The sequence below is a fragment of the Fistularia commersonii genome, chromosome 18, assembly GCF_037954325.1.
Source record: "Fistularia commersonii isolate RoL2024-O1a breed Wild chromosome 18, RoL_Fcom_v1.0, whole genome shotgun sequence".
In the NCBI taxonomy this organism is placed as follows: Eukaryota; Metazoa; Chordata; class Actinopteri; order Syngnathiformes; family Fistulariidae; genus Fistularia; species Fistularia commersonii.
Genome location: NC_141301.1, coordinates 8824291 through 8840834, shown reverse-complemented (window position 1 = coordinate 8840834; position 16544 = coordinate 8824291). Strand labels below are relative to the sequence as shown.

At 40.1% G+C, this 16544-nt stretch overlaps 1 protein-coding gene across 3 annotated transcripts in view; it reads left to right on the top strand.

The window, feature by feature from the left end:
- The window catches only part of kcnab1a (potassium voltage-gated channel subfamily A regulatory beta subunit 1a), a 151401-nt gene that overhangs the window by 104008 nt on the left and 30849 nt on the right, over positions 1-16544 (top strand). For all 3 annotated transcript variants that reach the window (XM_086164823.1, XM_086164821.1, XM_086164822.1), the window contains exons 3-5: positions 7220-7257; positions 15545-15624; positions 16351-16395. In XM_086164823.1, the coding sequence (XP_086020949.1) occupies positions 7220-7257; positions 15545-15624; positions 16351-16395 (163 nt within the window). The remainder of the gene's footprint in view (positions 1-7219; positions 7258-15544; positions 15625-16350; positions 16396-16544) is intronic.

Sequence of the window (16544 nt, the reverse complement as noted above, 5' to 3'; positions counted from 1 at the left end):
TTAACAGTGATGTAACACACTCAACAACCAATAGCTGAGTTCTAACAAAACCGGACAAAAGGAAACCTAGTGGACAAAGAATCGCCGAGTGGTATTAGCAACAGAGACAATATTTGTTGACAATATGGATGAACAGGAGCTGTGAAGGATATCCCAATCAGTATGGAGCATCCAGGAAGAGGAGCAGAAGGTGAAGCTGTTGGAAGAACAACCCATGTCAACCGATGTCTCCAACTTATCATGACAAAGTAGAGAAGGAAAAGTAAAGGAGTGAAATAGCAGAGGCTCTGCAAATACCCGGTGAGAACATTGCATACTGGGAAACCACTGCTGATAGAATCTAGTTGTGGTCTTGTAATTAGTGACCCTGTCTTTGTAAACTCTCAGTCTCTGCGACTTAAAACTCTAAAAACTAGTCTTTAGATGTGAGCAGATGTCAGATAATAGTTTTATATGAGTCTTTTCCTATGGGTGATGTATGGGTGGCATAAGTAATTTGAAATACGTGGCAATCTTGCTGGGGCCGTTGGAAAAAGTACACTCAGTTTATGGTTTGGAGATCCAACCCGCTGTTACTCAATTTTCTATTGTAAAGAAACAAATTAACAAAAACAAATAGATGCCTACACTGAATTGCTGATTGCTTCTGGATGTGCACATTTTTCATAGACTGATCTTAAGAAATGGATTCTACAATTACCATCTCTTTATATTCAATCATCAGGCAAATGCTTTGAATAAGGATATAATTAAATTATGCAAAAATAAAATTATAAAATAGACGTAATAAACCTTACCAGACATTAACCAAGGCATCTGTCAATACAATTAAATTATATTTGCAACTCTCACATCAATGCGAAACATGTTCAGTTTTTCTGTCCTTCAAATGACAAATTACTAATTTGGAGTTGGCCTGTAAATACTTATATCTTTTTGGAATAGCGTACATTTTTTGTGTTCATTGATCTCCACCTCCATGCTGAAGGGCAATCATTTTTTTTGTTTTGTTTTTGCTTTGTTGAAAATATACTGTGATTCTACCCACAGGAATCACAAATACAAAAAACAACAAGTTTAAGATGCCTATTGCATGAAACAAATTCAAGTTACATTAAAAGTTATATTTATTGATCATCTCAATTGTTAATGAATATGAGATGAAGAAATAGAACTGTCTTATTATCTTCTAGCTCGTTACTCCCCATATTCAATTTCCTTCTGCATTTGCCAAAGACTTTTTTATGGATGCAATTAAACCAATGCCTGTTTTAGTTTGGCTTATTGAAGCAGTTACCAGTGTCAACATAATATAAGAAAGTAAGACTGACAGCCAGAGCCTGTCCTACCTAATGTGGCACCCTAGGCAATTTTTTTTTCGGTGCCCCCCTCAAGTGATTGACTTAAGCGTATATATTGAAAACCATTGTTTTGACCCTTGTCTTTGATATATAAGACAACATTTAATTGTCACCCATTTAAATGCTTACCTATTTGGGAAAATAAAATATTAATTACAAAAATTAATAGATAAAAAAGAATAGTATCGGTAAAGTAAAAAGTCTGAAATACAAAAGAAATATGCTTACCATCAAATCAAACCCCTGTAAATTGGTGAATAACATACAGCATTAGTAGTAAATTATAAATACAACAATGGCTCACATCAACATATCACCCTTTCCCCCCTATCTGAGAGCATGGAGTTACTGATCAGCCAGGGGGGATACTTATTTGGTATTATCATTTTAATGTAATTATATTGAAGGTGATTTTTTTTGGCCGATTTTGGGGCACCCCCTGGAGCAACAGTACCTATAGCATTTGCTTATATTGCCTAATGGGTTCTGCTAACAGTAACAGTGATAAATTGATTGAGTAGATAATGAGATTACCCTAACTAAACCAAAAGCATCATCCTGTAGATATATAAAGATATTGTATATACATACAAAAATAGATTAATAAACCGTCAAGTATCTTCTATCAGGTTGACTGCTCATATGAGCAGTCCTTCCAAGGTTATAGAAAATTATTATAGATATTTTGTTCTAACTCTCCATATAACTGCAGCAGCTTCCATTGAAAACATGAAATCTCAGTCATTTCTGTACAAGCAGTGGCCGTCAAATTACAGCTCTGCAGGGTTTTCATCCCACGCTGAGCCGCCCATCAGAGCACAGAGCCACGACTGGACATCTTCAGCCGTGATTGGGATTCCGCCTTACCAGAGTGGTTGTACGCACTAACATGCACACTTATGCGCTCTTGCACACACACACACACACACACACAGCACTCATATTTACATCACTTATAGGCGTTTATTAGAAGGCTTGGAACCCATTGTAATATAATCTGCCATGATTGTAAGAACAGCTGAGATTGGGTATGGTTGCCATGGCAACTCATTTAATATTGCCCAAATGCTAAATTCCTGTCAGTGCTATTGTTTTTTTAGCCACAGAAGCCCACCTTTAGATATGCAGGTTTATGCTTCTTATTATACTGATAATATTATGCACCGAGAGACCTTGATTGCACTTTGTCAACGGTAAAGGTGTTGGTGGAATTGTGTGATCAGTCAAGACTGTTTTGCTGTAACAGCAAAGCACATCTTTATTACCCCCTGTCACCACTGTAAACCAAAATACTAATGACAGCCGAGCAACATCTGTCAGCTGAGTCAGAGAAGGGAGACTGTCTATCTGCTCCAACTCTCTGGCTACTTGGAGACAGAGTCGGGTATGGAACAAAAAGCGGGTACAGATAAAGTGCTGTATGGCAAATAAATTCGACACACGTAGTGTTTTATTTGGAGATACAGTAAAAAGTAAAAGAAAGGATGATTTATTGTCACAGAGCACAAAAGGGAATGTTATTAATGTCTGATTCTCTCCAGCTTTCACACATCCTAGACATTCTGGCAATTCTGACTTTTGGGAAACAATAGCTGTTGAAAGGTATCAACAAAGTGTGATAGGATATACAAGGGACATTGCTTACAAAGGTAAAGTGTCTTTGAGCCTACCAACACTGTCTGCAACTGCAGAGTGACATGTTGCCTGCTGACTGACAGCATTGAGCATGAACACATCTAAAGGTATTTTCAAGTAACTGCATAATATAAACTGTAATATATACAGTATGCACGTCAGAACACTAGAAATTTTTGAAAGATGTGAATTGCCATATATATTTTTTGGGATATTTTTGACTTTTTTAATTTTATTTTTTAAATGAACTTGATGCATTTTAACTCATCGGTTCATTTTGGATCTTCTTCTCCTTTCGGCTTTTCCTTTCGGGGTTGTCACAGCGACTCAACCTTCTCCATCAAACCCTACTCTCTGTATCCCCCTCTCTCACATAAACTACCTTCATGTCTTTCTCACACCACTCTCTCTCACTACATCCATAAATCTTCTCTTTGGTCTTCCTCCTGCCTGGCAGCTCCAATCCCAGCATCTGTCTACCAATATATTGGTATATCTGCTATCCCTCCTCCGTACATGACCGAACTGTCTGGCTTCTCTGACCTTCTCTCCAAAACATCTAACATGTGCTGTTCCTCTTATAGACTCATTTCTGATCCTATCCATCCTGGCCACTCCCAAAGAGAACCTTAGCATCTTCATCTCTGGAACCTCTAGCTCTGTTTCCTGTCTTTTTGTCATTGTCCCTGTTTCTAGGCCATACAGGATCTATAGTCTCACCTCTGTCTTGTACACCTTTCCTTTCATCCTGGGTGATAGTCATCTATCGCATCATACCCCTGACACTTTTATCCACCCATTCCAACCTGCATGAACCCATCTCTTCACCTCTTTTCCACATTCTCCGCTGCTCTGGACTGTTGACCGCAAGTGCCTGAAATCCTCCAACTTCTTGATCTCCACTCCCTGTTGCCTCACCGTTCCACCTGAGTTCCTCTCAGTCACACACATATGCTCTGTCTTGCTCTGACTAACCTTCATTCCCCTCCTTTCCAGCGTATACCCCCACCTCTCTAGATTTTCCTTAACCTCTTCTCTGCTCTCCCTACTGATCACAATGTCATCTACAAACATCATGGTCCAAGGACATTCCGATCTAACCTCATCTATCAACCTGTCCATCACCACTGCAAACAAGAAGGGACTCAGAGCTGATCCCTGATGGAGTCCCACCTCCACCTGGAACTTCTCTGTTACCCCTACAGCACACCACACCACTGTCTCACAGCTAGCATACATGTCCTGCACCAGTCAAACATACTTCTCTGCAACCAAAACAGACTGTAAACAAAAATAGCAGTGATTCACTTAGTGTATTTTGTGAAATTGTATTAATGGCATAGACACTAGATGATTGTGACATCTTATGCAGTATGGGAATATTTTGGAGTTTGGAATTGTGAATATTTATTGATTTATTTATCCATTGCGTGAAATTGTTCATCTTCTGCATTTTATTCATCATCGATGACACTCAGTCACTACTCAATACGAGTTTTGAAGTCTACATGTAGAACTGGAGATGTTTTTCAATTAAATCCTTACATCGATCATTATATACTGAGAAGTGTACAGTGTGAATCTAAATAATAGCCACCCACAGCTACAGCAGAATATTTAAAGGTCAAACTGTGCCTTGCACAGAAGTCCAACAACCATGTGAACACTGAATTGACACAGCAGAGCAATGGAATCACAAGGTGATGCCCCATCTGGGACACCGCAAACCCTTTCAGTGAGATTCCCTGCATAGACTGATGGATTGTTTGGCAAATAAAAGCAAACGACCGTGAGAAAGCAACCCCCACTTCACCACCATCACCCCATCTTTTCCCAGGGAGGTGACCTTCTCAATCAGCAAGGAAAACCAAAACATGCAGGGACTCAGCTACAGTATTGTTCACATCCCTGTCAGACTGATGCCTTTCACTCAGGGCAACTACAGAAAAGACCAGAGTCCAACTTCTTTGTATTTCTGAGGTCTAAGCATTTTCCAGCTGGTTCTGCTTCACCTATGGAGAAGAAATATCTAGAGATGCTTAAGGCCACCAACCGGGCAGTGAATGGGACAGCCCCGTCATATCTTTAGCATATGGTCAAGCCACATGTCCCTACCAGTCCCTTCTGATCTGTCACCTCTTGGCGACTGTCCAACCCATCATTCAGAGCCCCTGGCTGCCGATTTGAACCGGTCTCGGCTCCCCTCGGTCTTGGCTCCTCAGTGGTGGAACGAACTCCCGGAAAAGGTCAGAACAGCGGGGTCGCTGCCCATCTTCCGCCGTGAGGTGAAAACGTACCTCTTCACCAAGCACAACCCCACTAATCGCACTTAGCCCAGCCCCCCCCCCCCAAAAAAAAGAAGAAATAAATGTATGTATGTATATGGTTTCGAGATGGCTATTTGGTAGAGTGGTGACTTCTGAATAACGACTACTGGTACTTTGGAGCTTCGGTTATTGAATTGCAATTTTTGTAAGTCGCTTTGGATAAAAGCATCTGCTACATGACTGTAATCTAATGTAATGTAAAAGGCATCACTTATTGTTTGGCAAGCTTCTTCAAAAATGTCCAAACATCGTATTGATGTATATATACCGAATACACATAATATTGAAAATATATATTGTTTACCTTGCATACAGCATGAATGAACATCATCCATCCATTGTCTACTGCTTTTTCCTGCACTTCCTGGAGGGTTGCAGGGGCGATAGTAGGACCTTGATAGACAGACAACCATTCACTCTCTCCGTCAAATATTTCAGCAATCTTTCAGATTTCCTTATTTTTAGACTGTGGGAGGAAACGGGAGAATCCAGAGAAACCCACAAAGACTTGGGGAGAACACACGACTCCAAACAGATAGGCCCCCCTGTTGGAATCAAACCAAGGTCCCTTGTGCCGTAAAGCACTAACCACCCAGCACAATACAACTCTGTACATTTTTGGTCATTACCTTACTCTCATGACACCTGGCACTGAATGGAATCAGCTCGGGTGCATTGTCTGAGCAGCAGTTGCTGCTCAAACAGACTCCCAAATGATCATCAGTCATTGTGGAATGATATTTGGATTGAGATCTCAGATTAGCTGTGCTGTATGTCAATCAGTACCAAATATCACAGAGGCGATTCATGATAGCCTAACGGCTATTGTTTAAAGACATGTGATTTACCCACACTACCTGCCCTGTAGTGTATTCTCTGGCTTGCTGTTCACTCGTTTTTTTTTTTTTTTATTACGCAGTTGTTTATTTTGAAAGGCAGGGCTCAACCGGTAGATCACAATCAGCTTGTTGAACTTACCGACCATAAATGGTGGAGCTTTAATGGCAATGATGATGGTGATTATGACATTAGAAGGTGTTTGCCAAATTTCTTATTTAACTCATGTGTTGTTGCTTTCACGTGAAATAACAGTTGGTCAAATGAGAAGAAAGATACATTACCACAAAGTCCGCGTGTGTTTTTTTATGTTTTCAAAGCATCTTTTCTTGATCCTCTGCCAAAGTCAATGCGGCGCTGGACTACCCTGTATCTTCTTTGTACTCCCAGTTGAAACATTAAGCCATACTGAATATAAAGATTTTCACAGAGCAGATACAAAAAAAGGTGTTTTTTGGTTGTTTTTTTTCTCTGCCTGTCTGGTTAGGCAGGACAGTTTTAGATAACTAAATTTGTTGTGACACAGTTTGAATGGAAAATGTCACAACAAAGAACCATAAATAATTCAGAGGGGGAATTTGTTCAGGATTTAGTGTCTCCTCTGGTTTGGCTTAGCCTTTTGTATTACTTATCAGCACTGACTGCAGGCTGATCAAGAACATGTAATCAGATGTCCATACATCATTATGCACACTGGAATACAGAAGGTCATCCAGATACACATAAACTGTTAAAAGCTTTCATTGGTGAAGACAGAGTTCTAACAGGAAGTCACACAAGCGATTTGTTATCACTGAGCTGCAGCTCGCAACAGGAAGGCTTCTTCTCTTGGGACCCTGACAACTGCCCTCAACTGATGTTGAGTCCTAGAAATGTTTATTTCAGGATGTTGCGCACAAACAGACACACAAACACACACACACACAAACACACACACACACACACACAGACACACACACACACACACACACACACCAAGTGTGCACATATATTGACAACACAGGATGAAGTTTGTTGTTTTTTTCATTCTTTAAATGTCTCTTTCTTTCTCCTTTTCAGGTACATGGGTGACATTTGGAGGTCAGATAGCAGATGAGGTATGAGACATTTTTCTCCCCCAGAACTACCAGCACTTGCCGACATATTTGGATTCCAACTTATAAATCCTTTATTAATCTCCATCGGGGAATTCATTGGGGGAAGGGAGCAGTTAGGGGTTCAGTGACTCAAAGTAGGTGCTGGGAATTGAACTAGGAGTGCCATGCTGCCCACTTGTTTCCCTCCATTTTAAATATTTGGAAAGTCATGTCAAGCAAATTGAGCTTTCAAGTTTAATTTCTGCAACCCCAGAGTCGCATGACAAGTGAAACAACATATTGTGGCAATAAACATCTGACATCGCTCATTAATTATTTGTTTTTTTATGAAATTCCCTTTACATGCCTTTTTCTAAATTCTATTCATGTAGCCAAAAACTTTATGAACACGCCACTACGATCTGTACAATGTATGCAACCGTCTGCTCTTCGTCGGTCAAATCAAGCAGGGAAAAAAAAGCTAAAGATAAAAAAAAATCTCAAACTAAAATTCAGGGGAGGGATTCTACTCCCAGTTTGGAATATGATTTAGGAAAGTTAATTGTAATATGAGACGGATCCTTACATTCAGCCACTTCAGAACTCACAAGCAAAAGTTACACAACTTCCTTTTCACCAATGATGCACTTTGGACACATATTAGAAAACAAACATTCTATGAAGCAACCTGCCTTTTTTTTCTTTTATTTACAAATACTATGTGTCATCCAAACCCCTATTTTGATGATTCTTTTGTGATGATTTTACTTGTCAGTGGCTTCTTGGTCCATGTTAGTTGCAAGGTCCCCTTCAATCTCGTCATGACCGACTCTTCCATGCTCTGATTTCGCTGCAGGTTCTAATCAGTCATAAACACACATGCACAACAAGACCTCCCCCAAAGGGAGTCAGAGACAGTGAGGTTATATAACCTTTTTTTTTTTTTTTTTAACCCTGCAGGCTTAGTGGCATCAATGATATACCCCTGGATTAGCACCTCTTCCATGCCCTGATCCAATGTTCTGAGCCTCATTGATATTGTCACAGCAGGGACACATGATTTTCATGCCATATATCACCATATATCCGACGTTAGGAAATAAAAAGACAAAGTAGTCATGCAGAGGAGGGACAGTTGGGGGGGGGGAGGGGGGGTAAGAGACAGAGAGGATGTCGCAGAGGACGTGCCCCCGTAAACCAGATTATTAGCATCACATGCGGAGCTGCTGGGTTTAAAAGTCCTTTGCTGTCCTAAATGCACTGTTTTCAATGTCATAGTTGCATTGCATGTCATCTGCAGGATGTGGTGACCCTGTTCCCATGATGATATGTATCTTTTACTTATAAACATATTGGCTGCATGTGCATGTGCAATATATGAAGATAATTCAATGCATTCATCAGATATACTAGTATGTGCCTGTCATCTCTATAGCAAATGTACACATAGATATTATTTTTTTATTATTGGTATTGTATATGATTAAATTCTTGCATCATTTGATTTTTCTCAGCTTTTTTTGCCATGTCATTGAAAATTCTGCAAATTTGAAAATTTGAACCTGAAAAAAAGAGGACCCACTGAGAAAATTCACTCTTTCACACAGAGGTTGTTATTACATTTACTAATCTTTTCCCCTGAAAATCTTAGACGCTATGTTGATGGACAAGGCCAAAATAGCCACGCATATATTGTGTTGTTCCAACTGATAAAAGAAATTTGAATATTGCATTAATGTGAAGTTGAATCATACACTTCACTGACTTAAGCTGCTCTTCCCAAATGAAGATGGTGGATGCATCTAATGTAAGCAGCAGGCGGGCAGGGTCTTTGCTCCAGAGGCTGCAAAGTCACTAACTTGAGCTTCTGATAGATAATAACTTAGTGGAAGTTTGTCCTTCATTGATTACCTTATTTCAAACCTCTGCGCCTGCATTTGCAACTGATTAATCAAGAGTTTTACCGCTGCAGTAATTAATCAATCGTTACACAGCGTAAACCACAACAATATTTCCCATAAAAATCAAAGTTTGTTTTACCGCAGTCATTTCTTGGCAGCCACATAGTCCCAGACAGAAGGTTCAGAAGACAGATGGTGGGATGCTAACATTGCTTACTCACCCAAAAAGGCCAAAAGTGGAACTATTAATCACGAAGTAAATTTGACAAAAGTGTCTCTGGTCAATGTTTGCTTTGATATTGAGAGCGCAATAGAGAGGGAGCAGTGCAGTCATAAAATCATCTCAAGGTTGTGTGGGCAGTACGTAGGAAGCCAGCGCAGCCTTGATTTTGGGGTTGTGATAAAAAAATAAAAATAAAAGGCTTCTATGTGTTTCTCGCTGGATGTTCCATGTATGGAGATCAAATTCTCCTTCACCCTCTGTGCCCTGGAATAAAGCAGGCCTGAAGCATATCCACCCACGCGTCCCAGCAACTTTACTCAGTGTTTCTCTTCAGGAGAGTTACGTACATATGCATTCTCACTATATGCAGTTTCCCCACAAATGTAGATCTTACACAGAACCACATTGCAAAAAAGTCTAATCAAGGAACACCTTGATTACAGTATGTTTAGTATCAATAAAGCAACTTGCCCTGGTTCGGTATGTGGTGTGAATAGCGTATAAATATCATATACAGTATATAGTATATTGTTTATCTTTGTATCTACAGAGAGGATAAACCAATTGCCCTGTGGACTTCAATTTTTGATAAAAAAAAATCTTGATCATACTCCTGGGTGTTTTGTCCTTGGGTTGCAAAGACAAAAACTGGTGCACCCCAAAGACAAAACAGCCAGGCAAAAGATCAAGCATGTGTTGTATGCTGTCACTTGCATTGAGGATTGTGATGATATCTAAATTGGAGAGACCAAACACCTTCTGCACCAACACAGGAGAGCCACCACTTCAGGACAGGACTCTGCAGTCCACCTACACCTGAAGCTCAAGTGCCATTCTTTTGAAGACCGCAATGTCCGTATTCTGGCCAGAGAAGACAGGTGGTTTGAGACAGGGGTCAAAGAAGCCATCTTTGTCAAAACAGAAAAAAACATCTCTGAAAAGAGGAGGGGGCCTTAGACAAAACCTTTCACCAACATATAACACTGTGCTGAGATCAATACCAAGACAGATTTGCACACACGGACCAGACCCATCAGCACCCTCCAAACAACCAGGAAAGATCCAACAACAGAACCAATCCCCAGTAATTTCTACATGAGCTTCAGTCCATGTGACAAAACAAGTTTCACTTCTTTGTGTAGCTTTACCTTTTCACATTCCAATTTAGGTAATCCCACAAAAGTTGCCCTTTTGTTCCCCACGAATGATGCCCCCATCAGCCCAACAGCCCCCTTAGACCTAGTTTCTGCTGATCAACTTTTAAATTTGCATAACAAGCCACCATAACCAAGACCCGCCCCAAACCCTGTCAGTTATATTCGGAAACTTCCAACAAGTCATTAAAACTGGAGAAGCCTCTTGGATAAGGGGTGAAATTTCCTCAAGTGAAGAAATTCAAGTCCAGTTGCCAAGACAAGAAGATCTTAATAAGAATTCACCATTACCTGGATGACCGAGAGCCTCCACAGACGTCTTCAAGTGAAGAAATTCAAATCCAGTTGCCACAACAAGAAGATTTTGACAACCTAAAAATACCAATATCTCAGGAAATAAGTTGTATATCTATATCAATATAGAGTAGCACATATACAGCACATACACACACATATATATACATATACGTACATATGTATATATACACACACCGTACATACATTTCCACAAACACACACACACACTTATATATATATATATAAATGTTACAAGGTAACACACACAGAAACATACCCACATATATATATATGGCTTAAAACTGAGATGTTGTTTTATTCAAATGTGCATAAGCAGACTTATAAGAGAAATCTATCCATTTTCAAATTTTCTGGGGAAAATTAGAAATCCTTATTGTTGCATCATGCTTATGTTTGTAATTTCTAAGTACACCTGTTATTTTTAAAACTTGCTTCACAACTTTGCATCTCACCATTCGCATGTATTGTGAACACATTTTTCCTGTAATGTGTCTTGTCCTTTAAATATAACCCTTGACTCTGAAACCTGATGCGATACTTTGTCACAAATTTTTAATAAAAGTAAAAAAAATAATAAATAATGACAGACGTCTTCCTGAGGATGAAAGTCACTGAAAGGCCAGTCAACAATTAAATGACACAGATGGCATGCTAATGTCCTTGTCATTTTTCTCCTCACCTCACTTAGCTTCACTTCTAAATTTTGAACACATATTTTGTGTACACCATTAAACCACCACTACTGTTCATTTTCATTGTTTACCCAGTCATTTCTTACTTATGCCAAAGGTCTTTCAGAAATACCCTCAGAGGAGACTAGTGAGGGAGATTCCTCAATCAAAAATGAACCTTTCTTTTGATAGCCGTCTTTTGATTGTTAGCGATGCTGAAAAATTATAAATGGATCTGCATCTACGAAGGAAACAAATCATATTTTGGAATATGTAATTAATATGAACCTGACCTTTCTGTATGAGGACAAAATCGTTTCAACCACAGAGCTCATTTTTGTGAAACCATTCCTTTTCATGTTAAAGTCTCATTGAAGTTCAGAGGAGGCTGCATTGTGTCTTTGTAGCTCTAGAAACAGCATACAACAGAGTGCCAAGAGAGGAACTATGGTACTCTATGAGGAAGTTTGCAGTGGCAGAGAAGTATGTTAGACTGTTGCAGGACCATGAAAGCTGGGAAAAACAGTAGTGAGGTCTAGGTGGGACAGAGGACGTCAAGGTGGAGGTGGGAGTGCACCAGAGATCAACTCTGAGCCCCTTCCTGTTTGCAATGGTGATGGACATGCTGACAGATAAGGCTTCTGGATTGTCTGTAGACTATGATGGTTTCAGATGACAATGTGATCTGTAGTGAGAGCAGAGACAAGGTGGAGGAACATCTGGAGTGGTGGAGGTATGCTCTTGAAAGGAGAGGTAAAACGGTCAGCCATAGCGAAGACAGAAAACATGTGTGAATGGGAGGGACCCAAATTGAACCATTAGGTTACAGGAAATGGAAATGAAGAAGGTGGGAGATTTTATGTATTTAGGGTCAACAGTCAAGAGCAATATCGTGTGTTGTAAAGAGGTGAAAAAATGTGTGCATGCAGGTTGGAATGGGTGGAGAAATGGATGGAGTTTTGGGAGCTGACAACATGCCCGCGGTACATTTTTTTGGAGATAAAGTCTGACTGAGTATTTGCAATGTCGTTTAAGAACATAGGGCATGTGTAGGACTCCTGATGGTAGACAGTGACTTGCATTTCGGACAGAATAATTTTGTCAAATTTTTGTCTTGTGCATTATCATTTCAATATATAATGAATATACTGGTCTATGTATTGACTCAAGCCCAGTCATGCGCTGAGGGTGATGACTGAAAGAACTAGATCATGGATATGAGCGACCGAAACAAGTTTTCCATCCTGGAGGGACTCTAGCATTGAGAGGACCCAAATGAGATGGCTTGGGCATGTGGTCAGTATGCCTCCTGGATGCCTCCCTAGTGAGGAGGCCCAGAAGTGACGATCCAGAATACACTGGTTGAACTATGACTCTTGGCTGACTGGCCTGAGACATAGTCCGGATCCCCCTGGAAGAGGGACGTCTGGGTCTCTGGATTGCAATGGATTTTCATTTATTATTTCAGTATATCAGTAGTGGTAGGTGGGAAACTACAAACTTACCGGCGTCAGTCCTAATATGTGCGTGTTTTTTAGCCCAGTACCACAAAAGTGCTTCCTTCCTTAATTCCCATGTCCTCCTGTGCAGAGCACCAAATCACACCAGAAAGAAAAGGAAAAAAAAAATTATGCTGAGGTGGTCAATCCCATTTGATCTTGCAGAACTTGATTCCCTGCTTTAAAAATGAGCCAGTTTTTACCAGTGAAAAAACTACATCTATCTGGTGAAGACGGCCTCTTCTGTCAAGGGTGAAAGATTTATATATCAACAGCCTAATACATCTCTTAGTAGACTCCCTAAAATTGATTTTGAGATTTAACTCGACCCGTTTAAAAGGCACTCTGATGTCCAGGGTCCTCCCAAAGGAAGATTTGTGTCTGCAATAACAATTTCAAGCATTTTAATATCCATCCCACTGACTTTATATTCCTACTTTTAAACCTTAAATTATCATTTCATTACCTCTGCCTCATTTTCACATGCATCTGTCCCTCTGCCATCTTTTGAAGATTTCAAATATTTCACCAAAAATAATGACTGGTACCTTTTATTTTAACAGGTCTGAATTTTTTGGATTGACATCAAAATTTAATTTGTTTTTCCTAAAAAGAGGAAATATGTTGTGAGGATCAAAGATCCGTTTCCCGTTCAATGAGAAATGATGTGCAAGTAACTCAAGGTTGTGTTGCTCATGTTGTACGCTGATTACAGCCACCGGTTAAAAACCCCTGATGACCTGGAAATACTATCTTTGCCAGATTTTATGTCAGCGTGTTGTTTATTCAGGATGGAACCCCCACGCTGAGGAACAATTCATAATTTAAGGTTATCAGGGTGTTGCATGTTCGATTCAGACAAGGAGCCTTTCTGGATGGCATTGGCATGTTGTCCCCGGGTCTGCTTGGGTTTCCTTTGGGTTCTTTGGACACATTCAGCAGGTTCGTTGGAGACTCTACATTGCCCAAATTTGTGAATGAGAGGGTGAATGTTTATCTGTCTCTATATGTGAGTATCAGCATCTGGTCCACAATGAGAGCGGGGATGCGCTCCAGCTGCACTGCAAACAGGCTGCAGGATAAGCAGTATTGAAGATGAATGAATGGATAAAATACAGTAGAATGCCCTTTATTTTCATTGTAATAAAAGTACAAGATTAGAGACACAATCCCATACAAGACATGGATGGATGCACGAAAGAATAAATGAGGGAGTGAATGATTGCATGCCTCTATTTGTCCCTGTGATCGACTGGTGACTGGTTCAGTGTGTACCACGCCTCTCGCCCAATGACAGCTGAGATAGAGTCCAGCTTCACTGTGACCCTGACTGCAGGATAAGCGGTATAGATCATGAACAAATACATGTATGTATGAATGAGTGGGTAAATGTTTGAATGTCCTCATACGTGACCCTTTGATCGACAAACCAATGGTCCAGGATGTACCCCGCCTCTTGACCAATGGCAGCGGGGATAGGCTCCAGCCTCATTCAGACCTGATTGCAACATTAGCAGTTTTGTCCATGAGTGAATGAATGCATGAATCCATGCATGAATGAATGAATGCCTTTCTATTTGGCCTTGTGATCGACCTTGGACTTGTTGAGGGTGTCCTCAGCTGCTCGCCTGAGAGCTGGGATAGACTCAGCCTTACTGCTAGAGGATTGACTAGCAACTAATCCAGGGTGATCCCCGCCCCTTGTCCAATGACAGTTGGGATAGGCCCCAGCCTCACATCGACCCTGATTACAGATATAGATAGATAATAAATTAATGAATGGATGAATGAGGGAGTTAAAGACTGTATGTCTCTATATTTGTCCCCATGATAATCTGGCGGCAAGTCCAGAATGCACCTTGCCTCTTGCCAAATGACAGCTGGGATAGGCTCTAGCTTCCCTAAGTGCAGGACAAATGATGTAGAGAATGAATGAATGAATGATTGAATAATCACTGAACCTACAGTATGTTTTTGGGTCTAGGACGAACTCGCACAACCCTGAGGGATCCGACAGACAGATTATTTCACAGAAGGAAATAAAAACTCGATAAAAGCTTTGCGCCGACAAACCCACAGACGCGTTTGTTCAATTTTATCCAAAGAATTACCAAGTATACAGGTGAACAGGTTGTATTTACATCTCTATCCCCTTCGCACTCATGCTTAGTCAGGCTTTTACCGCCCGACTGTTCATATATTCCACCTCTACCCAAGGGCCCCTAGGTCTCGGTTAATTATCTCTCCGCAATCCTCTTTATGCTGACTCTAGTGTATCTTTGCGGTCAGATCCCAGACGCTAAATATCAACACCAGACCTTTCCCACGTTTATTTTTATAATCCTGCCCACTGAAAGTTGCTGAGTCGTACAAAACAACTGGTATATTTTGCATTGCCTGTATTCATATTTTGCAAGACCTCTAGTCTGATTGATGAGTTGAACCCAGCATCTTTGCAGCTTTGCCAGTGCTTGTGGTTTTCATGCTGCTTTTCTTGTTTTTACTGTGATAACGGTTTTATGTGTTTGTGTGTTTGAGACAGGTCGCAGAGCAGCTGATGACGATTGCATATGAGAGTGGTGTCAATCTGTTCGATACGGCTGAGGTCTACGCTGGCGGCAGGTGGGTGTTATTATTAATCCCAGGTAATTTGAAAAAATCACAATCTATAATTTACATCATCATTTGTTTGGCCTCGTTTTGATGTGTCATCCATCTTGATATTTTTGCTTATGTTCAAAGGAGCTGAATCAAATTTTGTTGAATATAACAGCAACACGATTTCAAAACAGAGTGTTTTTTTGATTCTGTGATTGGAAAAATCCAGTATTACCATATTAATGAAAGACAAAAAAGAAACAATATTAAGTAAATCAGATTTTACTTTATCAGATTTATCAGATAAATTAAACATGTGTATATCCTCATCAGGGCAAGTGATATAATTTTTTTTTACCTTTTTGGGGTCTAATGTCGAAGGTGTACTGTAATGTAATGACAGCTCCCTGCTCAAACTGAAATTTATGGATACAGCAAGTTTTTAATCATCAACATAATTTTTTTGAGAATGTGTCAAAAGGATGTTCATTTTTTCCCTACAAATGTTGAACCTGATTTGAAAATTTGTTTGGAAACATTTGTTCCTGATTTTTTTATTTTAATTTTTTATATTTTTTTGCATTTTTGCATTTCTGTGTATTTTGATCAATATTTGGATTAGCGTGATCTCACCCAAAATGGGTTGCGGCAGTTTTTGTGTGCATGTGTGTGTGTATATGGGGGGCAAGGGGTGGGGGAGGGGATGGAATGACCGTTTAATAATGACAACATGTATGTATTTCCTTGCAGGGCTGAAGTCATCCTAGGAAACATTATCAAGAAGAAGTGCTGGAGGTAATGACAACATGAATGCATAACGGTTCACTCCAGAAGTTTAACTTTGAGAGACACACACAAAGGTGTGTGTGTTTGTGTAGTATGTGTGTGTGGAGAGAGCAAGAGAGAGAGACAAGGAGAATTTTTAAATCTTTTCTTACTGGTGT